Genomic DNA, 27,539 nt, shown 5'->3' with positions numbered 1-27,539 from the left:
GTGTGTGTGCATGATGGGGCATGTACATGCCACTGGGTATGCATTGTCAGTACAACTGAAGACATTAGTTTTTGCCTTCTAGCTTTTTGAGACAAGTCTCTTGCTCACCACTCGGGATTCTCATATCTCTATCTTCAATTTCTGTAAGACACTGTGATTACAGACAGTCACTATTTAATAGAGCTTTCCATAAGTTCTGCTTATCTAAAGTCAGGTCTTCATGCTTGAATAGCAAGTATGTCACCCATTGGGTCATCACTCCAGCTCCCGAATAAATAATCTTTAAGCAATTAATTTTCACTCCTTGTCTCCTTAGGCTTCTAGTCATGTCATAGTGTAAAATAAATTCAGTCCAACTTCAGAAAGTCCCATAGTCTTTAGCAATACTAACACTGCTTATGAATCTAAAGGCTAAGTCTCTTCTGGGAATCAGAACAATTGCTTGATTTTGAGTTGCTCTAAAATTAAAAATAAAACATGTTCCATTGTTCCAGTTTCAATTTCACAGAATAAATAGTCCCATTCCAGTACAGAGGAATGGGGGCAGAGCTAGAAAAGAGAAATAAAAAGACTGAAACTCTGAGACAAATTCCAAACCCTGCAGCTCCTTGTCAGATACCTAGAGGTTGTGATGTAATCACCCAGGAAACCTTGGCCAGCTTTCCTTCTGCATCTCTGCCACCTGAAACACATATGGCCAGCTCTAGTCTGTGTAACCAGATTTTCTTGGCAGACACTACACTGTCTTGGCATCTCCAACATCCTGTTATCTCCATTGCAACTTGGACTTCATCATCATTGATTCACCCAGTGACCTCAGAAATTTGCACAGAATACAGCCCTTGTTCTTATTGTGTGGCTCCAGTGACCTTATAGAAAGAAACTAGGCACATGATCCATGATTTCATAGTGCCCTTACTCTTGTATCTTTTATGCCTATGAATAAGTACCATGTATGGAGCAACTGTCAAAATTTGGTGGCATTTTGGGGTTGAGTCTGTCTGCTTTGATCCAAGATTGCATTAACTTTCTCCGGACCTAGGGTAACATTTTATTTGGCAGTTGTTTTGAGGAGGAAGCCCCTGTGGTGATTTTCTCAGTCTTGGCCCTCTCTTTTCAAATTCATTTCTATTTTCAATAGATGGAGCCCTTCAAAATCGGAATTTGTCTACAGGAAACTTACTATGTTGCATCAGGACAGAACCACAGATTTCTCTTTAATGACACTAAAGAAATCCAAGTGCTTTAGAACATGGCTTGTTTGTAACTTAGACTTCATTAATACTGTTCTCCTTGAGCAAATACATATATATATATATATATATATATATATATATGTGTGTGTGTGTGTGTGTGTGTGTGTGTGTGTGTATGTATATATATATATATATATATATATATATATATATATATATATGTATGTATTCTGCACAGTTAAGGCTACCTAGAGAAGTCAAGGAAGCAGAATCTTGGACCCATGCTCTCTTTTCATCACGGGGAGTCTCTCTGTCCCTCCTTCACTTCCTTTTTTTTCTTCCTCTTTTCCTTCCTCTTTCTGTCTCCCATTCTCTCTGAATTTTTTTCTTTCTCTCTCTGCCCACCCCTCTCTCTTTCTCTTATTGTGGATATGAGTAGTGGTCAGTAAACGTGACATAACCCAAATGGTATCCTGTCTTGAGACTTCTGAAAAACATTAACTTTACTTTTGAATTTAGCCATGCTAAAGTTCTTGTAACACAGGTAGAATGAATACAACCAGATTATTTCTGAGAACATAATACAGCTGATCTCCAGCCCAGTTTCCAATGGCTTCTGAAACCTCATGAATAAGGTCACCACCATCTGAATTTAGCATGGCATTTTGTCCTTCCAAACACCCATCAGACGGGCAGTAGCTGATTAAGTTATGCTTGTGGGAGTCAAGGACTTTTCTAGCCAAAATTTCAAACTCCCGAACATTTCTCCTGAAAAGCTAGTTCTCAAAACCTAAGAACCACAGGATCAGGTTCCTCAAGGCAAAAACTTCAATTCTTTGTTAGAAACATAATCTGTTGCAGTGACAAAATACCCTATAAATAACTTTAGAAACCAATGCCTTTTGTATTTTCCTAGCAGTTCAAGGGTAAACTGAGCTTATTCTCTCTCTATCACACAGTCCAGGACCCTATTTCACGCGATGGTAAAACACATGCTTAAGGTGGCTCTTCCTATTCCAATTAACCTAATCTAGAAAAGCCTTCACAGACCTACCCAGAAGTTTGTGTCTTAGATAATCAAAAAAACAGACAATTTGTCAATCAACATTAATAATCACAAAGCCGGTGCTAGTCCTTGGCATCTGGTGAATCAACCTCCTTCTTAATTCTCTTAATGAACCCAGTCCTATCTAGCTCAGTGAACTGGAGATGAAATATCATCTCTCTCATAATTACTTCCATTAGTAATGCCCGTCTTCCTCTATGGTCTTCTAGCCTCTGATATTTATGGAGCGATCAGTCAGTGATAACCAAGGCTCTCTAATAGCTCAGTCCAAATGAACCAGTCTATCAGAAACTGATTTCCCTTATCTTGCCTTGGGTTTTTCATTCTTTTTTCTCAAGGAGTGAAGAAAAGTCAGGTTACTCCATTTCTCCAGCCCCACAGCACAGACACTGATCCTATTAACCTATATGTCACACAGCCTTACAAACCAGACTGCAAGAGCTGCTTTCATTCTTTCTTTGAAATTCCTTACAAATTCAGTATGTTCAAAGACAGAATGTTCCCTGATGTTGGTAGTTTCCTGTGCCTGAGTATTATCAGAGCCCTCATCTACATACTGAATGATGGATTTTTTTTTTACTTCCTTTCTATTAAAAGTCAGACCTAAAGGATATCTTTTCTCACTTCTACCTTATTCTCTCCTTTATTCATTCTCCATTCTTCATGTGAGTTCCAAGAATACGAATGTTAGGAGAGAATCCTCTGCACATACCTAATTTGTACTGCCTTTCTCTTGCCTCCTGTCAGTGTTAAAGAATGGCAAGACCTGTCCATTTTATCCTTAATGTTATCCCACCTCTACCCAAGTAAGAGGCTCATATGGAATATTACATATTAATGTCTACTTCCTTTGCAACTCTCCCTTTATACAGGCAGTCCTTCCTCAACCCCTGTGAAGACAGCTCAGTCTCAGTTATATTTCTTATTGCCCACAGCAAAGGTCACACAACAGGCATAACTGTTTACTGTACTTAGATATATAATCATGATACTTCTGGGGTTCATAATATATTCTGCAGTCCATCAAGTATTAAAAAGCTATCTCCATGATCCTGAGGTGGACTTCCTTCATCAGGGAGGCATGTTGGTCTGTAACATAAAGCGGATGCTGGGCATCATGGAATTCTCCTTAAGGATATCCAATTTGAAGAACTGAAGAACAGTCAGATTTAGTTGAACAACTTACCACTTGCATCAGAGAGCAAACAAATTCCGGGACAGCAAGAAGGTACAACTTCCCTTATAACCTAGGGAAGGGTAGTGCAGTGCTTTGAATAGGAATGGCCACCATAGAAGCTGTGTTTGAATACTTGGTCCGCAGGGAGTGATACTGTTAGTAGATATGGCCTTGTTAGAGTAGGTTTGGGTTTGTTGAATGAATTGTGTCACTAGGAGGTGGGCTCTGAGATCTCAGAAGCTCATGCCTGCCGCCTGTGTATCATGATATAGAACTCTCAGTTCCATCTCCAGCACCATGCCTGCCTGCACACTGCCGTGTTTCCAGCCATGATGATAATAGACTAAACTTCTGAACTGCCATCCAGCCCCAAATAAATATCTGCTTTTTAAGAGTTGCCATTGTCACAGCATCTCTCCAGAGCAATTGAAACTTTAGCTAAGACAGGTAACTATAAAAAGATTGTCTTCACAAATAATCTACCCACAGATGAATCTGCTTCTGTTGCACGTGCTATCACGTATTACAAGAGCCATGCCACTTCTGCTCCACAGCTAACCTTTGGTTCTGTCCTGACCTGGTGTCAATTGCGTTATGAAACATTTGGGGGAAGATGTAAACAAATGTTCATGTCCTCACACAGGACACTGATGAGAGAGCAACGAAGCTATTCATGCCAAGTCCATGTTATTCAACTAATGAGTTAGTTTGAGGTTCCATATTGGAGGCAAGTGATGTAAAGGCAGCTAGCTAGATCCCCAAAGGCCCACTGCCACATGAGTGAGTGGCAGCTCACAAACTCTGAATCCATGGGCCTCACTGCACAGCTTGCAGGCAGCTCTATTAGATAGTGTCCTTTCCTCTAGCAATTGCTCTCTGCTTTTCACTTTGGGGAGAGCCTTGTGACTCTTGTAAATGCCTAAGCTCTTGGGCACTTTAAGATTTACTAGGTTCCCTAAGGTTATGGCCCTCCTATTCCCTGCAGGAAGAATTATTTCAATTAGTAGGGAATGAATGCACAACAAATGGCAAGATGTCTCTCGGCCCCTCCAACATGTTTGCTTCCGTTAGGGAGACTTAAGATTTGTAAATGTTTTGGTACACATTGGTGTCAGACCTTTATGCCACTTACTTTATACACGTTATGCATGTCTAAGAACATATTCCAACTGCCGTTATTCCACTCTGGCACTAATCTTGACCAAGATTTCTGTACTTGGTCTGTTTTGCAGACTCCTTTTTCCTTCCTATAATCCTTATTTCATTTTAAAGGCACAATAAAAATTTATTTTGTTAGAACCTTTGAACACAAAAAGATGAGTGTATTTGCAGTAATGAAACATTTACATATAAATTTTATGTTTCTGTGAAGCATTATTTCTTAGAAAAATGATATTTTAAAGTACTTAAAGTGTTTCAAAGCACTCTTGAGCTGGGGAAATGGCTCAGTGGGTAGTGAAATAAATCTAATGACTTGAGTTTAGATCTCTAGATTCCACAGATTCTGCAAACTGTACCAGGGGGTCACAAGGGTCTGTAATCCTGGGTTTCTTTTCCTAGAAGATGGAAGCAGACAGGAGAAGTACTGAAAACTCACACGTCTGTGAGTCTGGGAAAAGCATCAATGAACAGCAGTAGAGACTTTGTCTGAAACAAGGCAGAAGGCAAGGGTCAACACCAGAGAATTTTCTCTCACCACTACACATATGCTATAACTCATGTGTGTCTATACCTACTTGCATGTACACACACATCACACCCTCCCTTAAGATTCTGCTTCTTCTATGCATATATATGGTTTACATTAAGCAGTCTGGTTTTTTTTGTTTGTTTGTTTGTTTTTGTTTGTTGATGAATTTGCAGACATATGTAGAGAGGTATTTTCATCTACTTTCGCTAACCAAGGAATTGATCGGAACTTCTTGAATGGCCAGTCTGTTCACTGCTGCCAATATTCAAAACTCTATGGCTCAACCATTTCTCACACAAGTGAGTTTTGTTGTGGATTTCATATTCTGTCTGCTTTTCCTGAATCCATTGAGTAGACTTTAATAATGATCACCTTCATCTTCTCACAAGTTTGCTACCTTGGAAGGACTCTGATAATCAGGGAGGTGGCTACAGAGAGAATACAAAGTGAATAAATTGTAATAAATGAAAAAAAATTAAATGTAAAAAAATAAAAATTAAAAAGTTCCAGAGCCAATAAATAAAAATAAAAGAGTAAGAGGAAGGCTCCAGCAGAAGGATGGGGCTGAAACAAAGGCAGGAAAAGAAGGCTATCAATAAGGCTTTCAGTGCATTAACAGAACTCATGTAACTTTAATTCATACTATGTAGACTTATTCCTCTTTCCTGCCCTCGGGGTACAGGTGAGAGAGAGCAAAAGTAATACAAATAAGCGAACATTTTTTTTTTTAAATCTCTAGTCCAATTCTTGCTGGTAGAGTGCTGAACTTGCTACATCTTAGCCCCTTATCTCAGAGTTACAGATCAATAAGAAATTACATAGCTGCTAAAGAATCTTCTGCAGGGGTAGTCTTGGAGTTTATAAGAAGCTGTAGCAAGAGCTTTGTATTTGATGAAATATCTCAAATGGAAACATTCCATATCTTCTACTATGCTTCACTAAGTTCTACTCCTTGGAAGGAATTCTCCTAACAAGAAAAAAAAAATACATATTTTTCATATTATTTTCTTCTTGATACAGGTGCTTACTTACTTCACTGTTTATTTTCTTAATCAGTCAGAACATGGAACAAGCATCAGTTCTATAGCATACACAGTACCCTATGTCAGTGCTCACCCTGAAGGAAATTGACTTTCCTCCCCTAGCAACCATCAACTGACAATGGCTCCTCTGTCTGGGGTGGGGCCTCCTGAGCCCATCTGCTCTACGATGTTGACTAGCTTGATTTGTGCAAGTTTTGTTCAGGCAACGATAACTGTTGTGAGTTCACGACAGCAAAGGCCAAAAGACTGTTTCATAGCAGTTCTTCTGATAGTCTGTCTCTTACCTAATTTCTCATTTTTCCTCTATGTTCCCTAAGCCTTAGGGGCATGAAAGTGGATATAGATACTATATATTGGGCTGGGCACAACACCATTGCTTTTTCTTTTTTGCACCTTGAAGAGTTGTGAGTCACTTATTCATTGATGTCCACTGTGGGGAATAAAAAGAAGCTACTCTTTTGAAGATTGGAAACTATTAATTTGTTGGAATAAAGATAAGTACTTAGAAGATAGTTTTATGTATTGTCCATTTATCAAAATAATGGAAGTAGTTTCTCACCGTGAGGGTATGACTGCTCTAGCACTGGGTTCTTTTTTAGGATTACAAGGCTAGGCCCAAGTTTGATCCTGTGCAGTGGCTTTACATTCAATGAGAATATGGTTGGCTACCCCAACAACATTCATGGCATCATTGCATCAATGGGCATATCTTGCCAAGATTGCAGTTATTGTGACTTCCAATATTTACAGGTAGATAGAACTATGATGGTATAGAGAATTTTTTAAGTTAATCAGAGCTATATCTTTTGCGTATTAATTCTCTAACTCCCTTCACCACTTGCTGATGTGTTTCTTTTAAATATTTTAAATACAATATGTATTCCCCAGTTCTTTTGTTTGTGTGTGTTGGTATTTTTGTGTGTCTTCAGAGGCCAAATAACACATCCACTAGATCTAGATTTACAGGGACTTGTAAGCTGTCAGCAATGAATTCTGAGAGCTGAACCCTAGTCCTCTGGAATCACTGAGCCATCTCTCCAGTTTCAGCCCTTCAGATTTATTATAGGAAATTTAAATACTCCCACAACATGCACACTCTTTGGGGATGAATATTCTACACATTCAGTCTCACTTCACATTTCAGCATTCTTTTTCCTTGCCCACCAACACTCTTATTCCATGTGCATGGTATTTTTTTCCCCTCAAGTTACAGTAACAGAAACTATGCACATTTCCTGAAGTCTCATTTTCTCTCTCCATTTAATGTTACAATTGAGGTAATTCTGTGGCTTTTCATACCATAAAAAGCATCCCATTAGGTTGTAGTTATTAAGGTACTCTCTGTAATGACTGATCGCATTCCTGCATGACAAGTAAGCATCTTTTACTTTTATAGAAATTGAATTTGATGTATTTCAATACTTTAAATTTCTATGTGGTCAAAAATAAAAGAATGCCTAATTTTAATATTTCACATTCTGAAACAGTATACATTTCATGTCTTCTTCTGGTATAAAGTACTATAATCACATGAAGATATTTTAGCTTCTTCATTTCCTAAGGATTATGTCTGTTCTTGTAGAGTCTTGAATGTTGATATTGTTTGGGGCTATTTTGGGGATTGCATTAGATTACTAAAGCTTTTGCATTTAAGGAAGAGTATAATCACAGGTAGGAAGAAGTAATAGACACTCAAAAGACTAAAATACCTCAAACTTCATTTTAGAGGGAAACGTTATTCTTAACAAATACTTTTACCTTAATCACAGTTTTCAATATATACTTTAAAATTATCCTCTTTAGAACCAGGCTTGGCAAACACACCTAGAGTTCCATGTACTTAAAGCTAAAGAGAGTTGCTTGCATCCAGCTGTTTGAAGATAGCCTAGGCAATATAGCAAGATCACTCTTTTAAAAAGAGTTATTTTAACTCAAGATCCAGCCATACCACTCCTGTGCATATATCTGAAAGATGCTAAGCCACACAACTGGAACATTTGCTCAACTATGTTCATAACAGCATTTTTCATAATAGCCAGAATCTGGAAACAACCTAGATGTCCCTCAACTGAAGAATGGATACAGAAATTGTAGTATAGAAATACTACTCCGCAGTTAAAAATGAGGAAATCATGAAATCTGTGAGCAAATGGTGGGAACTAGAAAAGATCATTCTGAGTGAGGTATCCCAGGAGCAGAGAGACACATATGGTATATACTCACTTATAACTAGATAGTAGACATATAATATAGGATAAACATACTAAAATCTATAGGCCCAAAGAAGCTAAACAACAAAGAGGACCCTAGGGAAGAGGTTGAAACCTCACTGAGAAGAGCAAACAGGATAGACATTGGATAAAGAAGACAAGGAACAGTACAGGAGCCTTCCATGTACCTTTGAAAAATTGTACTCATCAGGGTATGGAAAGAAATACTGAGATGCATAGCTAAACTTTGGGCAGAGTGCAGGAAACCTTATGGAAGAAGAAGAAGATCGAAAGACCTGAAGGGGATAGGAACTGCACAAGGAGACAAAGAGTCAAAAGTTCTGGTCCCAGATGGGCCTGCAGAGACGGATACTCCAATCAAGGACCATGCATGCAGAGGACCTAGATCCACTGCTCAGTTTCCAGGTGGGTTCCCTAGTAAGGGGGGCAGGAGCTGTCTCTGACATGAACTCAGTGGCCACCTCTTTGATCACCTCCCCCTGGTGAGTGCAGCCTTTCCAGGCCACAGAGGAAGATGATGTAGCCAGCCTTGATGAGAACTGATAGGCTAAGGTCAGATAGGAAGGGAGGAGGTCCTCCTGTATCAGTGGACTAGAGAATGGGTATAGGGGGAGAAGAGGGAAGTTGGGTGAATCTGGTAGGAGATGGAGGGGGTAACAGCAGGATACAAAGTAGATAAATTGTAATATACAAACTATGAAAAATAAATATAATAAATGAAACAGTTATTTTTAGTTTCTGATTAATTTTGCTTAATTATAATGTAATGAGTTAGTTATTTGAGAATGATTTCTGTGTTCTGAGGTTGAAAACGATTTCTGCTTCACATTGTGATTATGATTACCTGAGAATCATGGTTAAAGGCAAGAAAAAAAACATACTTCTCTCCTTGTTTTATTAGCAAATTAATATTTATAATAACATTTTGTTAAAACCTAGTGTTTCTTTCTTCTCTTACTTCTGAACATCACATAAAATATCCACATACAAATATATGAGTCTGCAAAGTTCCTTATTTCTACATCATTAAGAATTTTTAGACATTTAAAGTCTATTGTCTGAATATTTTAAAAAATTCTTTATTAATTACACTTGATTCACTTTGTATCTCCCCTGTGGTTCCCTCCCTCCCCCTGTCCCAATCCATCACTTCTTTCCCCTCTGTACCTATGCCCCTCCCCAAGTCCACTGATAGGGGAGGTCTTCTTTTCTTTCCTTCTGATCCTATTTAATTAGGTCTCATCAGGAGTGGCTGCATTGTCTTCCTTTGTGGCCTGGTAAGGCTACCCCCCTGCCCCAGGGGGAGGTCATTAAAAAGCGGACCAATCAGTTCATGTCAGAGACAGTCCCTGTTGCTATCACTATGGAACCCACTTGGACAGTGAGCTGCTATGGGCTACATCTGTGCAAGGGTCCTAGGTTATCTCCATGCATGGTCTTGGTTGGAGTATCAGTCTCAGGAAAGACCCCTGTGCTCAGATTTTTTGGTTCTTTTGCTCTCCTTGTGGAGTTCTTGTCCTCTCCAGATCTTACTGTTTCCCACTTCTTTCCTAAGATTCCCTGCACTCTGCCCAAAGGATACCACTCCTAGGCATCTACCCAAAAGAGGCTCAAGTACACAATAAGGACATAAGCTCAACCATGTTTCTAGCACCTTTATTTGTAATAGCCAGAACCTGGAAACAACCCAGATGTTCCACAATGGAGAAATGGATACAGAAATTGTGGTACATCTACACAATGGAATATTACTCAGCAATAAAAAACAAGGAAATTTGCAGGGAAATGGTGGGACCTGGAAAGGATCATCCTGAGTGAGCTGTCCCAGAAGCAGAAAGACACATATGGTATATACTCACTCATAAAGACATACAATGTAGGATAAACCTACTAAAATCTGTACATTTAAAGACAATACTCAAGAGGGAGAACTCTTGCTAAAATTCTCAATCCCTATCCAAAAAGGCAAAGAAGATGGACATCAGAAGAAAGAGAAAAGAGGGAACAAGTCAGGAGCCTGACAAAGAGGACCTCTGAAAGGCTCTGCTGTGCAGACTATCAAAGCAGATATTGTCTGATTATTTTAGGAGGCCAGGCCAAATTGCATAACTATAGTTGATTAATGAACTGATGCTGACTAAATTTTAATACCCATTTTTAAGGGTAGGACTAAAGAATAATAAAAGCTGAAATTATGTCATTTGATTCTTGTTTACATCCAATTTGGCTTTTGGCTGTAGAACATTTGATGTTAGTCTCTAATTATTTGACATTTCCCCCATGTTAATGAAATCACATAAGTTAAATTAAAAAAATAGAATGACATTTAAAAAATGTTAAATTTACCTACTAGGAGTGTAGTTCAGTAGAGTAGAGTAGTGGTAGATTCCATGTTCATCTGAGCAAACCCCTGGTTTAATCTTTTTTAAAAAAATACCTAAGTTGATAAATATTAGCTATTATGATGTCAGTGCTTTTTTTATTCATGATTTGATTAAATGGCTAAGATTCATAGGTGTTTTCTTTTGTAGCATAGGCTTAAGTATTGACTAATTTATATAATAAATTGATAAACATGTCAAGAAGTAGCCATTTGATAGAGAAATTGAAACATTTTCATAGTTTAGATTTAGCTTCTAGATTATGCAATTACATTGACATTCAGTTGTGTATCCTTTTTATTTTTCATAATTTCCAACCATTGCATTTTACCATTTAAAATTTTATTCCATTAACTATAATAAATAATTCCTTGAATCAATGCAACAACAATAAGATAACTCTTACTTATGTGACCACATATGGAGAATTCCAGTTGGTGCTTAACTAGAAGCTTCACCCCTACTGACTAGTGTGCATGGTGCTGGAAGGTACTCTGAATACTCCTGGAAGAGAAAGGTAGTCGTCAGTATCAACAGCTACAGATTCTGTGTCCTAAAGCAACCACTTGCCTGGAAGATACAAGCTTCACCCTATTGACTAGTGTGCATGGTCCTGGAAGTTATCCCGAATACTACGAGAAGAGAAAGGTAATCATCAGTATCAACAACTACAAATTGGGTGTCTTAAAACAGTCACCTACCTGAAAGATACACTGATACAATAATGACACAATAGTTTTGAGAGTAACCAACCATTTTTTTTTTTTTTACTAGATTTAAGGTCTTTTCCAATGAGACAGAGTCCACTCCCAATAGTGCAAAAGTGGACAAGAACCTGACACTGTAGGGTAAAGACCAATACTATTATTCTGCTAAAGTACTATAGCAGCAAAACTATTCCTAATGGCATTGTCCTGTACCCACAGGCCAGTGCCTCGCTCAGCCCACAGCAGAGGCGCTTCTTCTTGCAGTAGGTGGCAGTTAACACAGAGACCCACTACTATACAATGAGCAGAGAGTGGGAAAATTTGGAGTGCTTAGTCCTAAATGGAATAGCTCCATCAAGCCCCCACCTCAAGGCTCAGCAATCTGTGCTGAAGAGGAGATGGAAAGGTTATAAGTGGCAGCGGTTGTGGATGACTCCAAGGAAACAGCACCTTCCTTACTCAACAGGACTGATACATATATGACCTCACAGAGACTGTAGCAATGTGCAGAACAATTCAGATTCAAGCCAGAGCAGTCCCAGGAGTGAGAGAGGAAATGGGCACAGGTCACAAACCTAACCAAGAAGCAAGCTACAACCGATCTTTACTGGCAAAGAAAAATCATTTTTCTCTGATGGAGTCTCACTGGGTTTATCAACCACACTCCAGAGCAGGCCCATGTCTATAAGTAGCTGGCCAATACAGAATGAACTCAGTTGTATTTCTGAAGACATTTTGTTTTATTTTGCTTTGTTTTGGCTTTTTTTTTGTCTCAGTCTTTTGTTTTGACTTTTGTTTTGGAGTTTGCGTGTGATTCTTATTTTTCCTGTTTTTTTTTTTAATTAAATATTTGAATGGTAGAGTGAGAAAGAAAATATAATTTGGGTGGGTAAGGAGGCAGGAGGATCTGGAAAGAGCTGGGGGGAAATGGGATCTAAATCTAAATATATTGTTTGAATGGAATTCAACAAAAAATTAAATTAAAAAAATACTTTCATGAACATTGAATACTGGGTTCCACACATCGATGATTCTTCAGATAAAGGAAAAAGAAAAATAAAAGACATGTTATGAACCTTCTGTGCTCAACAGTCACAGAATACAAAAACTGCTCTCATAAGCCATTTTTTTCAGATAAGTAAAATAAAATGTTGTGACAGGTGTAGTGGAAAGAAACTCCTAAAACATCATAGTTGAGGGCATTGCTGACTTTAATGCTCTCCACTCTACTGTATGAAAATGTTCGGGATACAAGAGAAACCATATGGTACATCCTTTTCAGAAAGACAGGAAGGGTTTTAGAAAAGAATGTTTGAAAATTATTAATATCAAATACACTAAGTTTCTAAATCACAGGAACACTTGTTTTTTTTTTTTTGTTTTTTTTTTTATTTTTTAAATTCTTTTTTTTTTTTTTTCAATGCAGTTTATTCAGGAACATTGAACAATCCTCGGACCCCGGGGAAAGCCAGCCCACAGCTTAAATAGCCTCTGGGTAGCCAACCCAGGCGTGCCACGGGGGCAATGCAGATAGGTCCACATACATGGAAGCAAGCCAGATCCTCGGCCTTAGCCAAATGTGGAGTTGTTCGTGACAGAGAGCACTCACCATCGGGAAGGTGGAAGGCGGAAACCAGCTCCATCTTTAAGGCATAGCATTCCGCAGCTCTCTACAGTTCCCCCTTTTTGTTTTAGACGCATCAGGCAAGAGTAGAGGTCTGATCTCTGATATTAGAAATAAATTGGGACTTTGTACCGATGTTCACTTAGGTGTCATCCACCCAAAGAGCATCAGACCCGTCCGATACCTTTTTCTCAGAGGCGGGACCTGGAGCATCAACCCGCATGCAATCAGACATGCTCTTCTCTGGGTCCAAAGCGGCTGACCCTGAGTGCAGTGCTTAGCCTCGCATCCTGAGCGTATCATTTTAGCTTTTTATGGTATCCAACCATGCTTGGGGAGAATGTCCTGCTTCAATGGCTGTAAAGGCCTGAATGATCATGGCTGCATCACACTGTTGTGAGACTCTAATCTTGCATATATACCACAGGCAAACCAAGGAGACCAACACCAGAAGGCCTGCTAACACTCCCATTGCCCGCCCATTCCTTCAGATGATTCATGGCTGCAGCAATCCATGTTGATAATCCTGTGGCTAGTCCTGCGTCCACTCTGGTAGAATTTACTGTGACAATGGCCACTCTCAGCTGCTCCATCGTAGTATCGAATTCTCCAGTCCAATTACCTAAAATATAGCTCGACAATTGTTTAGACAGATTTGCAGCACAGGAAAAATTCATATGTTGTATGCTAGGAACACTTGTTTTTAACTGAAACTAATTAGCAAAGGGAGATGGGAGAGGGTTCATCTCGAGCATATGGATTTCTAAATGCATATAGAAAGCTTGCTGGGAAGAGGCTTAGGATTTCTAGTATTTCCAAAGCGAACATGAGAGCCAGATGCATGGTAACTGTATCCTGCGACACAGAAAATAGCTCTCAGGTGCCAATAAAGTTGCCCCTGATATTTGCCAAGAAACCAGGTGTTGGTGGTGGTTACAATATGTTCCTCAGTTTGATGCCTGCGTTTTATTAGTGGAGCCCGAGGAGAGCAGCAATAATAGGAGCTACTGCAAAGTCAGTGTTTTTTTCCCCCACTTTCCTGAATCATGTGTTAAAACTACAGAATGACACCAGAAATGTACAATTAAGAGAACATCCATGAATGAGGACATGTTTACCCCTCTCAGTAGAATAATGTTTTGAAGAGAATAGTTCTAATACTGTGCTCAAGGATGCTTTGAAGGTCATTTGATGTTTTTATTACTGTTATTACTCAGTAAGCATTTTCTGGCTCATTTCAATAGCCGTGTCTTATTGGCAGTAATGACCACTAATACTTATAAAGGTCAAATCAACAAATCTAATTAGTGTATTAATCATTCATTCTTGTCTTGGTGACTCATGTGCTCAGGGTCCCAGGGTTTAATTCTTGTTGAGTTTGGAAAGTTTCCAGTGTTAAGGGACAGTACTAGAAACAGATATGTGAAACCTATATAAACTGATGTAGTATTATCTTGATTTGCCTCAAATTCAACATAATGCACATGTGTTAACCTTAAGGCTAACTCGTCAGGATTCATTGTTCAGAGTTCTGGAAGTCACCATTAAAGAATTGTTCAACTCCCATACTGTAATGTGTGATTCCCACTTAGCAGTGTAGTCAACCCTCAATTAGAGTGGGACCTGTTTCCTCTAAGGGAACTATTGTTATCAGCATAAGGAATGGATGTTCTTACATTAATCCACAATTTAGACTGACAGCTTCATTTAACTTTTTCATTTAATTTAATTTTAGTTTAATTTGAGTAGTTTCTAATTTTGTTCTGTTAAAGCATTTGAAAATATAATCTTGATACTATGTGCTACCACTAAAATCATTGTATATGGCTGTGGAATTGCCTGGTTTCAGACACTATTAATGTTGTCAAATAACAGTATTTTTCTATAAATTTAAATGATGAACACAAACTCTCTGGAGTTTCTATTAGAGAACTCAAAGAAATAACAATTCAAGTACAGTTTTATAGGAACCAATGTAATTTGTAGTTTACAGAATATTCAAGGATTTAAATCTGTAAACTACAAATTTTTATGGTAGGTTGTATGAAGACAGGGAATCTTTTGACATATTTCATAGATGCTAACTTTACTTTTTCTCTCTTTTAGGGTGTGGTTAGACCCACTGGGGGGTATGCTGTAATGTTGAACTGGACAATGTCTTCCATATATGGACTCAAACCTGGAGAGGTAGTCATGATTTTACGCTTACATCTCACAGTATTTCTCTGATTAAGACATGCACTTTATTATCATTTTTATTTTTTAGGTGTGGTGGGCAGCTTCTGACTTAGGCTGGGTTGTCGGACACTCCTATATTTGCTATGGGCCACTTCTACATGGCAACACAACAGTCTTATATGAGGTAACAAATTAGAAGTGATACTATGTACAGAAACCTTATTTTACTACATTTTCTTGATGAGTTGTCCTGGATAATAATAGTGAAAATTGGATGACGACATGGAACATTGTTATAGCTTCTTCATTAGAAAGTTGTTTCAAAAGAGAAACAAATGTGAAGAAAATAATAGTCAACTGTTTGTAAGTGGTATTATCAAGGGGATACAAATTTTAGGAACCTAAAAAAATCACTATCATAAAACAATCAACATAGATTCACTTTTTTTTACAGATTTATTAGATTTACAAACAGATTTTGCTTGTCTCAATTAAATATTTTCCATTGTTTTTAATAACAACCACGAATGTAATTGAGAAAGAAATGTAGAGTGATTAGATTCAAAGCTAAATGTTTAACAACTTGAAGATTGATACAGTAATGAATGTCACCCTGAATTAAAGTTTCTATGTGTGTATTAGGGAAAGCCTCTCAGGTGCCTAATTCTGTAGTCCTATTGTTGCTATGTCGTGTGGCTCTCAACCCCCAAACCATCTGAAAACACAGATATTTACATTAAAATTCATAACAGCAGCAAGATTACAGTTATGAAGTACAACAAAACTAATTTTACGGTTGGGTGGGGGCGGTCACCACAACATGAGGAACTTTGTTAAAGGGCCACAGCGTTAGGAAGGTTGAGAACCACTGGGTTGGAAGACAGTCTCTTAGGTAAGACTGCTTTTTTATTTTTTTACCGTGTTGGTTGTCGTGCGTTCAATCCACAGAACCCACATGGCAGCAGGAGAGAACTGACCCCTCCTGCAAGTGATTCACTGACCCCATGCACAGCGCTTCATAAACATGCATGTATGAGTGCACACAGGACAAAAATGTAGTTTTTAGTGCTCTTTAGACATCTGGGTGTGATAAAAGTACGGCATTCTCCTCCTAAATTTTCACTTAATATGATACTATAGTTTTTTTTTTTAATCTAACAAGATGAAAAATATAGAAATCTTTACATAATCCTATCTAAATTAAAACATAATGAAGTGAGCCTAGAGAAATGGCTCAGTGGCCAAGAGAGCTTTAATGCTCTTGTCCAGAACTGGAGTTTGCTTTTCTAGGACACATGGCAGGCAGCTCACAAAATCTCATTACTCCACATAACTCCAGTCTTCTGGCATCTATCAACCTCCTCTGGCCTCTACAGACATCTGCACTGCACAAATGCACATGCATATTTTCTCCTTCCTCCTCTCTCTATCTTCTCCTTCCCTCTCTCCCTCCCTCCCCCTCTCTCTATCTCACACACACATACACAATTAAAAAATTAAAAAAAATAATATAAAATGATTTTAAAACTTATTCACGGATGAAATCAGTTGTCCATATCTTTTGCTTCAAAACTTCCCACATAATCACCTATCACTCAAGGAAGCCATTGATATATTGCTTTAAAAGTACTCACCGCCACGTTCAGTGGTATAATCTTACGTTTGTACACTTTAAATTTCCTTTCCGTTCATATAAATGAGAAAGTAATTACTTAACCTCCTAGAAAAAGATGGAGAAATTGGAAGCACTTAGTGCAAATAGCATGTTTCATGTGCGTATTTTATAAGTGTCATTTGGTGTTCGAATAGCTACTGTATTTTGTAACACTTTATTAAGTCCTCTTAATACAGTTATGGGACAGATTTTAAGAATAATCAGACATAAATTTAAAAATCCAACATTTTAGATGAATGGGCAGTTCTCAGTCCGAGGCTGTCTTCCACATCAGCAGTCTCTCACTACGTGCTGAGGAATATCAGGCTGAGTCCAAAGAGAAGCACGGCCCATAGAGAAAGGTATCAGATTATTTAGGTATTTTATTATTTTAAGGATTTGCAACTCAACTATTTAGAAAAAAAAGTAAAACACGAAAAATGTGTGAGGCCATTCTCTATCTTCGTGAAATTCTCCTGCACATTCAACCATTTTAAGATTCCCATCATTTTTAGTTGGCTAGTTTTCTGTCTCTGAAAACTATAATAGACTTTGAAGCAAGTGTTAAACCATCTCACACTATTCCAATTTTCTTGCACAGTGTTTTCAAATCCTGCAGACTTGACAGACATTCAGAGTTTGTAATATAACACATGAAATAATCTTGACACATTGCTCTATGTTGAAGTTTTTGCAACACATAAAATGCTTTTCATTAAGATAAGTCACCCACTCCTTTAAGGAAAGAAAATAAAGCTTACACCGAATGCTTACTTTGAAATGTGACATTGCCTGTTCAAATGTGACAAAGCAGAATTTATTAATAAGTGTTCATGGCTCTGAGGCTGACCTCAGAATTGAAATACTTAGAGTATCTGATATTCCACAGCTTTCCATTATTTTTCTTGTTTATATAAAACATGTGCTAACACTATCGAGAGAGCTTGGCTGTTTATCTTGGAACGATGTTCTCAAAAACAGTATAGAAGATCTATAAACGTATGCTGTGCGGCTGACGAGATATATTTTAAATCATTTCTGTAGTCCTGGCTCTTTTTCTTTTTACTTGTAATGTTAATGTACTCATTTTTTTTCTGACTTCAAACACTCTTGATTTTTACCATTCCTCACTTTTGGTTCTTCATTTTCTTCTTCTCTACAAATTAGACTCCTTGAAAATTGACCCTCTCCACATCACCTCTGCTTCATACTGCTCCACCCATGCCTCATCTCACCGTAATCAGGTTTAAGTCTGTGTCACTTCACGGACACTTCTGCTATCAGAGGTCTCCCAGCCTTCATACTTGGTAGAGTCGAAGACCTCTGCCATCTGCTTTATATCTCTCTCAGCAGCCAAGTGCCATCATGACTGATAAATTTTTTCATTCTTATTTACATTACCCTTCAATATCTATGAATTTACTTTTCTCTGTTGTATTATTTCCTTGTCTCTTCTTCCATGGAATACTATTGGAGGGCGATGGTATATGTATGTGCATGAACCGGTAGATTTGTTTGAAGTAACTGACAGTATTATGGGTGAGAAGTTAATAATGGGAGCATAGGTGTCGCATAAACAACTGCATTACAAAAGCACACATCCGGTGTGGGTGACAAGTTACAAAACTCTAGCCCTGGAGTTTCTTGCATGACTCATGCGAGTCAACTGGCCAGAGCTTCCCTTCCATTATCAATTCTTTATTTGCTTTTCTTTCCTTTTCTCTGTTATCGTGGATTTTAAATAGATTTTTCATACTCTATATTCTGGTTATGATTCCCTCCCTGTAATTCCACTCAGAATCCCCACATTCCCACCCACCGAAAAATACAAACCCCTTCTTTATCTCTCTCATTGGAAAGCAAATAGATACCTAAATACTACTACTACTATTTAATAAAAATAGTAATAATAATAATAATAATATAAATGAAAAACAAACCAGAGTAGGAAAAAAAACCAGAAAAAATAGCCAAAAAGCACATATATATATATATATATATATGCAGATATTCATACATTAGCACACACAGAAATACCATAAGAATGCAAAACCAGAACCATCACATATAAACAGAAGACCTCCGAGGAAAAACTAAGTCTAGACAAAGCATTATAAGACACAATTTTTCTAAAACTACCACTTGGTTCATTTTGCATTGACAATCTACTTATGGGACTTGCCCACATGTGTGTTTTATACATTCTACTGCAATAGGATTCCATATGATCCATCAAATGACCCAGTTATAAACATCCCTCCTTTACTAATTTTTTTATTTTTTTAATATTAGTTACAGTTTATTAACTTTGTATCCCAGCTGTAGCCCAGTCCTTCATTCCCTCCCAACCCCACCCTCACTCCCTTATTTCCTCCCTGCCTCTTTCCAAGTCCACTAAGAGGGGAGGTTCTCCTCCTCTTCCATCTGACCGTAGCTTCTCAGGCATCTTCAGGACTGGCTGCAATGTCCTCCTCTGTGGCCTAGCAAGGCTGTTCTTCCCTCAGGAGGGGAGAGAGGTGAAAAAGCCAGCCATTGAGTTTATGTCATAAATTGTCCCTTTTCCCCTTACCAAGGTACCCACTTGGATACTGAGCTACCATGGGCTACATCTGAGCAGGGGTTCTAGGTTATATCCATACATGGTCCTTGATTGAAGAAAGAGTCTCAGAAAAGACCCCTGTGCCCTGATATATTTGGTCCTTGTGGAGCTCCTGTCCTCTCCAGGTCATACTAACTTTCCCTTCTTTCATATGATTCCATGCATTCTGCCGAAGGTTTGGTTATGAGTCTTAGTATCTGTTTTGATACACTGCTAAGTAGAGTCTTTCAGAGGCCCTCTGTGGTAGGCTTCTGTCCTGTTACTTGTTTTCTCCTACGTCCAATGTCCATCCCATTTGTCTTTCTAAGTGAGGATTGATTATCTTACCCTGGGTCCTCTTTCTTGTTTATCTTTAGGTGTACAGATTTCAGGATGTTTATCCTATCTTATAGGTTTAGGACCTACTTATAAGTGAATATATACCATGTGTGTCTTTCTGCTTCTGGGATTCCTCACTTAGGATGATCTTTTCTAGATCCTACCATTTGCCTGCAAATTTCATTATTTCCTTGTTTTTAATTGCTGAGTGGTATTCCATTGTGTAAAATTACCACAATATCTGTATCTATTCTTCTGTTGATGGACATCTGGGTTGTTTCCAGAGCAATACTAATTAAAACTGGATGATATTGGCATAGAAACAGAATAGTGGATCAATGGAACCAAACAGAAGACCCAGAAATAAACTCACACACATATGAATACTTGATTTTTGACAAAGAAGCCAAACCATTCAAAGGAAAATAGACAGCATCTTCAACAAATGGTACTGGTCTAACTGGATGTCTACATGTAGAAAAATGTAAATAGATCCATATTCATCACCCTGCACAAAACTAAAGTCCAAGTGGATCAAAGACTTCAACATAAAGCCAGATTCAGTAAACCTATTAGAAGAAAAAGTGGGGAAGAGCCTAGAACTCATTGGCACAGGAGACAACTTCCTGAACAGAACACCAACAGCACAGGCTCTAAGAGCAACAATCAATAATGGGACCTCATGAAACTGAAAAGCTTCTGTAAAGCAAAAGACACTGTCGTTCAAACAAAATGACAGTCTACAGAATGGGAAAGAATCTTCACCAACCCTATATCTACAGAGGGGTGATATCCAGAATATATAAAGAACTAAAGAAGTTAAAAAGCAATAAATCAAGCAATCCAATTAAAAAATGGAGTATGAAGCTAAACAGAGAATTCTCTGTGGAGGAATATAGAATGGCAGAGAAACACTTAAAGAAATGCTCAAAGTTCTTAACCATCAGAGAGATGCAAATCAAAACGGCCCTGAGATTTCATTTACACCCATTAGAAGGGCTAAGATCAAAAACTCAAGTGACAACACATGCTGGAGAGGTTGGTTGTGGAGGAAGCAGGACCCTCCTCCACTGCTGGTGGGAATGTAAACTTCTACAACGACTTTGGAAATCAATCTGGCACTTTCTCAGACAACTAGGAATAGTGCTACCTTAAGATCCAGCTATACCACTCCTAGGCATATATCCAAAAGATGCTCAAGTAAACATCCCTCCTTTTATTTTCCCCCTTACAACCCTCATCCCTCCTGTTAAATCTTATTGTTCAAATCTCCCAAACCCAGCTATCATCATCCATCTATAACCATCTATTTTATTACCCCTTCTAGTGGAGGTCTATCCTCCATCCCCCAAGTCCCTTACTCTTTACCTAACCTTTGTTGTGATATAGGTTCTTACACACCTCCTGAAGACTTAACAGCTAAGATTTAACAGCCACACATAAATGAGTACATAGTATATCTGTCTTCTTGGACTTGGGTTACTTCACTCAGGGTGGACTTTTGTATTTGCATCCATTTAGCTTCAAATTTCATCATTTTATGTTTTTTCAAACAGCTGAGTATACCATTTTCTTTATCCATTGATCTGTTTCTTTATTTTTTTTCTTTTTTTTGCTATAATTTTTGGCTATAATGAATAGAGCTACAAGATGACTATGTTGAGCATGTTCCAAGACAGAAGTCTCTTTTATTTTTTGAAAATCAATCAAATGTAGGTCATATATGTATGACAATCAATTTATGTCGTACATGTTTCAGAATTACAAGCTAAAGAATAAGGGCTGTACAGTCAGACTATTAACATAGAAAGCATCTGACAATCTAAATATCCATTTGTTGTTGAGAATCCCAAGGAATAACAACAGCATTCTCAACCTGAAAAGGGTGGTCAAAAAAGACACAATAATCCTCGTACTTAATGAAAATAGATTTTCCCTATAGTTTAGGACAAAACAAGGATGTAAGCTTTCATGATTTTAGCTGACAAAACTATTGAATGTATAGCTAGTTGAATATGAGGAAATACAGGGCATAAATATTAGGTAAGGAGATAAATCTCTGTATTCACAAATGGTATGATTATATAAGTGAAAAGTTACAGACTGAATATGAATTCCCTCAGCTATTGACTTGGACCTAATCCCGGGAAACAAGTAAACATGAAAATATCTCTTGAGTGGCTACACGCTAGTGGTGAATGCTTGTGAAAGAGGACAACACGGTGCCTGTGAAGATGCCTCTTCCTCTTTAACGCATCATTATCCCGATTAGACGCAGTAATGTTGTTTTTCTAAGATCCTAACTACAAGAGAAGATGGAAGAAAGACCCATTGTTTATTTCTGTACTGTTTCCTATACTTGCTGGCAACTCTGCTTTTTTTTTTTTTTAATAGTTGATAAAAATGTTAAAAAATGAAAATCACAGCTGCGAGTTTCTAACCGTTGAAGAACATAAAGTCTGTTGTGTAACATAAATGATCAATCATCATCTTCCCACCTACATTTACAGTCTTTTCTATGATTCCTGGGGTCCTACTTTTGTCATCCAATGGCACATAAAACTGTGACTTAAATGGTGCAGAGAAATCTGCCTGTGGTTAAAGTTTTCCTTTTGTTAATGCTCCGTGTTTATTGTGATTGGATAGCATGGTAGTCCTTTGCTCATGAGACTACGTCTTAAATATTATATATTAAATGCTACAGCTTGTAAGTCTTGTAAGTATTACATCCAACCTGATATTTCAATTTTTGCTTTCCTCAGGCTGACTGAAGTGTTTTTCTTTCCTTTAGACTTCCATTAAATCATCCAGACTGCTCCAACTTTGCAAACACAGTGCTGTCATTCTATAAACTCTGTAGGCAAGGAACATTTGTCATCTCTGCCTGGCACAGTGCCTTCTGAGAAATAGATAAAAATGAAACATTTTAAAGAGGGTTAACTGGCCTCACTGACATGTAAACCGCAGGTATAATTTACATAATTGATTGATATAAACTAACATTAAGTTAAAAATTGATGTGTCTTTTAGGACAGCAATTAAAAAAATATCCATCTTGAATCACTGTTTTTTATTAATTATCAACTTTATAATATCCTCTTAGTGCTGCCTATGGGAGAATGGGTCCAGGATCCCTTCCATATAGTAAAACTTAAGGATTCTCAAATTTCTCTATTTAATGGTGAAGAATGGGAAAAATACTCATATCCTTCCATATATTTCAAGTTACATTTACATTTATACATTAAATAATACAGTAAAATGCTATGTAAATAGTGTTGTATTATTTAGGGAATGATGTCAATAAAGAAATCACTTTATACAGTATAGATAGTTTTCTAATATTTCCTGATCCACGGTTATTTGAATTCACAGGTCCAGAAATCAAGGATATAAAAAGACAATTGTACTTAGTGTTAGTTTAATTTAGTATTGTAGGAAATATTTTACTTAGGAAGCTAAATTTCTATATTTAGGTACTAAAACTGCAATCTTTACTTAGAAAACATAATTTATCAAACACTGGAATAATTTTCAGATGGCTGACTTTCAAAAAAATGTGTATCTATCACTTAGCTTGATCAAAGTTTCATTTTTATGCTTAGTGAATCATGATATTTCTAAGGTGTAATGCTATGGTGAATTGGTGTCTTGGTATGTTGTTCTTCCTTAGTGATGAATCCTGATTGAACAAAGCCGATGCTCTAAAGTCCAATGAGATTTGCAGTTCATTATGTGGCAAAGCTTCTGGACTTCAAGACTCAATTCACAAACACAACCTCTCTTCAAAGGCAAATAGCACATGACATTTTATGAATGAATAATCAACAAACCCTTTTATTTCAACAAAAATAATTTAATATTCTCTAGAAATTAATTCAGCTCTGTAAGCACATTGACTGATGACATTGTTTTCTAAAGAAATGGTTAAAACTACCGTGGGTGTTTAGCATCTAGATACAAGACTATTACATGACTGAAAAAAAGTGTTTCAACGCTGATCAACACAGTAGACATTTAACAAGGTTTTTTTTCTCCCATTAGTGGACATATCATTCTATAGCTGCAGGGTAAAGATGTAAATGAAAATTTCAGCTTCCAGATGATTTCCACATTCAAAATGCACTAATATGTCTCTCATTAAGATGAACAAATAAAAACCCTGGTCTCAAATTCCCAAGTAGAGTGCTGTGAGTAGTGAGGTGCAGGACTGTTATCTGCTCTGTGTACATCTCTCAGTGATTGTCCATGCTCACTATCTCTTCTTTATAACTTAAAGCTTACCCTGTAGTTTCATCTTTTTCACCACTGTTCTTCTGGTATCTCTTCATCTCTGTTTCTCCCAACTTTCTGGGTATTTTCAATCTTCATCTCTCTTTGTTCACAATATCATTGCAAAATGTGATCACCATATCCTCCTTTAAAAATATATTTATGTTATTTTTCATTGTATGTGTGTGAACGCTAGGAGAGGGCAGTGGATGCTTTGGAGCTGGAGTTATAGAAGGCTGTGAGCTGTATGACGTGGACACTGGGAGCTGAATGTGGGTCCTCAGCAAGAGCAGCAAGGTGTTCTTAACCTCAGAGCTGTCTCTCCAGACCGCTCCCTTCTCCTCTTAGTTATTGTCTTCCTTTTCAAAGCTTGCTTATGTGCCTTTAGTTATTCTTATGTCCATTGCTGCCACGGGAACTCACCTATGTGCTTTTAATTCTCAAAAAGAAAATACTTGGTTATAGACTAAATCTCATTTCATGTACAGTTCCTCAGCGAGACCCTCTTTGATTTCTTGGATGTCCAGTACCTGTGTTATGGTAATTTTTTTCTGTTGTAGTACCATTTATTTTCAGGCTAATTTAATGTGTTTGCTTCTTCCTTTCTGTTCTCATGTGGACAAGGGGTGGGGTTGGGTGGGAATGGGTGTGGGAGGAATCATTTGTGTTTTTCATAGCATCAGTTTTCAAAGCTACTTTTTCTTTTTATCTTATCTTATTTTATTTTTATTAATTACAGTTTATTTACTTTGCATCCCAGCTGCAGCTCCTTCCCCATCCCCTCCCAATCCCACTCTCCCTCCCTCCTCCTCTCCCATGCTCCTCCCCCAGTCCAATGACAGGGTAGGTCCTCCCCCTTTCCATCCAACCCCAGTCAGGTCTCATCAGGACCATCTTCTAGGTCTTCCTGTGTGGACTGGAAAGTCTTTTCCCCACTCAGGTGGACGTGATCAAAGAGCCAGCCCATGAGTTCATGTCAGAAAAGGTTCCCATTCCCTCAACTGGGGAACTCCCTTGGACACTGAGCTGCCATGGGCCACTTCCGTGCAGGGGTTCTAAGTTATCTCCATGCATGATTGTTTGGAGTATCAGTCTCACAAACGACCCCTGTGCCCAGACTTTTTGGTTCTGTTGCTCTCCTTGTGGAGCTCATGTTCCCTCCAGGTCCCTCTATTTCCCCCTTCCTCCACAAGATTTCCTGCATCCTACAATCCTGGGTATATATCCAAAACATGCTCAAGTACACAAGGACATTTGCTCAACCATGTTCATCGCAGCTTTATTTGTAATAGCCAGAATCTAGAAACAACCCAGATGTCCCTCAGTTGAGGAATGAATACAGAAATTGTGGTACATTTACACAATAGAATACTACTCAGCAGTTAAAAACAAAGTAATTATGAAATTTGCAGGCAAATGGTGGTATCTAGAAATGATCATCCTGAGTGAGGTATTCCAGAAGCAGAAAGACACACATGGTATATAGTCACTTATAAGTGGGTATTAGACATATAATATAGGATAATCATACTAAAATCTGTACACCTACGGAAGCTGATCAAGAGGGAACACCCCGGTAAGATGCTCAATCACTATTCAGAAAGGCAAATGACATGGACATCAGAAGAGGGGGAAAACAGGGAACAGGACAGGAACCATATCACAGAAGGCCTCTGAAAGATTCTACCCAGCAAGGTATTAAAACATATGCTGTGATTCATAGCCAAAGTTACTTTTTCAAACTCATTAATTTTCCAAAAAAATAGTTGCTAATGAAATTACTGAGAGAAGATATAAAAAAAATATTAACTTAGAGGTTTTTCCCCTCTGGGTGAGAAATATATATAATTTTAAAATTCTTTTTCATTAAAGCACTTCATGAATGGCTTATTCAGATAGTTTGCATTTTTATAGAAAAGCGTTTACTGTTATTAGTTCATTTGAATAATCATTTTTTTTTACCTCGTAGTTAAAACAATTCTTTACGATCCATTTCATATTTTTGAGAAAAAGCAAACAGCCTATTCAGGCCACTGTTTTATTAGTGAAATGATGGTTAAAACAGACCTACCCGCAGTTATCAAACAGAGGAGGGCTAGGTTTGTTATAGTTGCTAATGACCCATCCTTCTGTCCCTGTGACAACTAGGGAAAAGAGCCTAAAAATAAATAAAAAGACAACACCACGTGTTGTCACGTGGTGAATGTATGCAGATATGTTTTTTTTCTCTGTCTTCTCTTTATTCTTTGCCTGATTTTCTAGACTGCTATCTGCAGAATCAAACCCAATATTATTAATCAGGGACAAGCATTCCTTGTAGACCCTGCTTTTGTTTTTATCTTTGTTGTGCACCAGTTGTAAATGTGTGTCTTAGACACACACTTATGGTTTCTATTAAATCTATTGTGAAATTAGGACATAAACTAGTAACTTTATTTTTACAGAACAATTGTCGTTTCAGTGTAATAAAGATCTTCCTGCAGCCATCAGAAAAGCTGGAGATGTAGGTCAGTTGGTAGACTACTTGCCTAGCATGAATAAATCCCTGGATTGCATCCTCAGCACCATATGAACCCATTTTCCTAGGGGACAGAAAAATAATAAGTTCAAGGTCATCCTCAGCTTCATGGCAAGTTTGAGGCCAGCCTGGACTATCTGAGTCTGTCTTATAAGCAAATGAACAAACAAACAAAATCAAAACAAAAAACTGCAATCCATAAAAATAGTTTACTTTTCCTTCTCATTTGTTTGCATTTCACAGGGTACAGATCTGTTAATAGCAAGTATTTCCTTAAATTCTTCAATATCCTCCTCAGGCTGACTAGGGTGGATGATTACTGTTAATAATTCAATAATTAACTTCAAAGAAAGGCACCATACTCTGTCTATTGGACAGAAAATTGGTTGCAAAAAGTAAAAGAAATTTTGCCTGCAAATTTCATGATTTCCTTGTTTTTAATTGCTGAGTAATATTCCATTGTGTAGATGTACCAAATTTCTGTATCCATTCCTCGAACTGAGGGGCATCTGGGTTGTTTCCAGCTTCTGGATATTAAACTAAAGCTGCTACAAACATGGTTGAGCAAATGTCCTTGTTGTATACTTGAATGTCTTTTGGATATATGCCTAGGAGTTGTATAGCTGGATCTTGAGGAAGCACTATTCCTAATTGTCTGAGAAAATGCCAGATTGACTTCCAAAGTGGTTGTACCAGTTGACGTTCCTACCAGCAATGGAGGAGTGTTTCCCTTTCTCCAAAACCTCTCCATTCTAATATCCGCCTTCATTTATCAATATGACCTGAGTAAATTCTACTTCTTTAGGCATGCATTTCTAATACATGAAAGGAGAAAGTTGACACACTCCAGTTTCCATTTCTGCAACTTGTTTTTGGATACTTTTT

The 27,539-nt window shown here is 37.8% G+C and overlaps 1 protein-coding gene across 3 annotated transcripts in view; it reads left to right on the top strand.

The window, feature by feature from the left end:
- Window positions 1–27,539, top strand: part of Acss3 (acyl-CoA synthetase short chain family member 3) — a 231,985-nt gene that overhangs the window by 123,210 nt on the left and 81,236 nt on the right. Inside the window, exons 6-7 of one of the 3 annotated variants that reach the window (XM_060378009.1) lie at window positions 15,222–15,302; window positions 15,382–15,477. The exons of 1 other annotated variant lie outside the window; for it this stretch is intronic. In XM_060378009.1, the coding sequence (XP_060233992.1) occupies window positions 15,222–15,302; window positions 15,382–15,477 (177 nt within the window). The remainder of the gene's footprint in view (window positions 1–15,221; window positions 15,303–15,381; window positions 15,478–27,539) is intronic. One more of the 3 variants, XM_060378010.1, reaches the window with a different exon arrangement.

This window comes from Meriones unguiculatus, chromosome 2 (genome assembly GCF_030254825.1).
Source record: "Meriones unguiculatus strain TT.TT164.6M chromosome 2, Bangor_MerUng_6.1, whole genome shotgun sequence".
Lineage (NCBI taxonomy): Eukaryota > Metazoa > Chordata > Mammalia > Rodentia > Muridae > Meriones > Meriones unguiculatus.
This window is presented reverse-complemented; position numbering and strand designations above follow the sequence as displayed.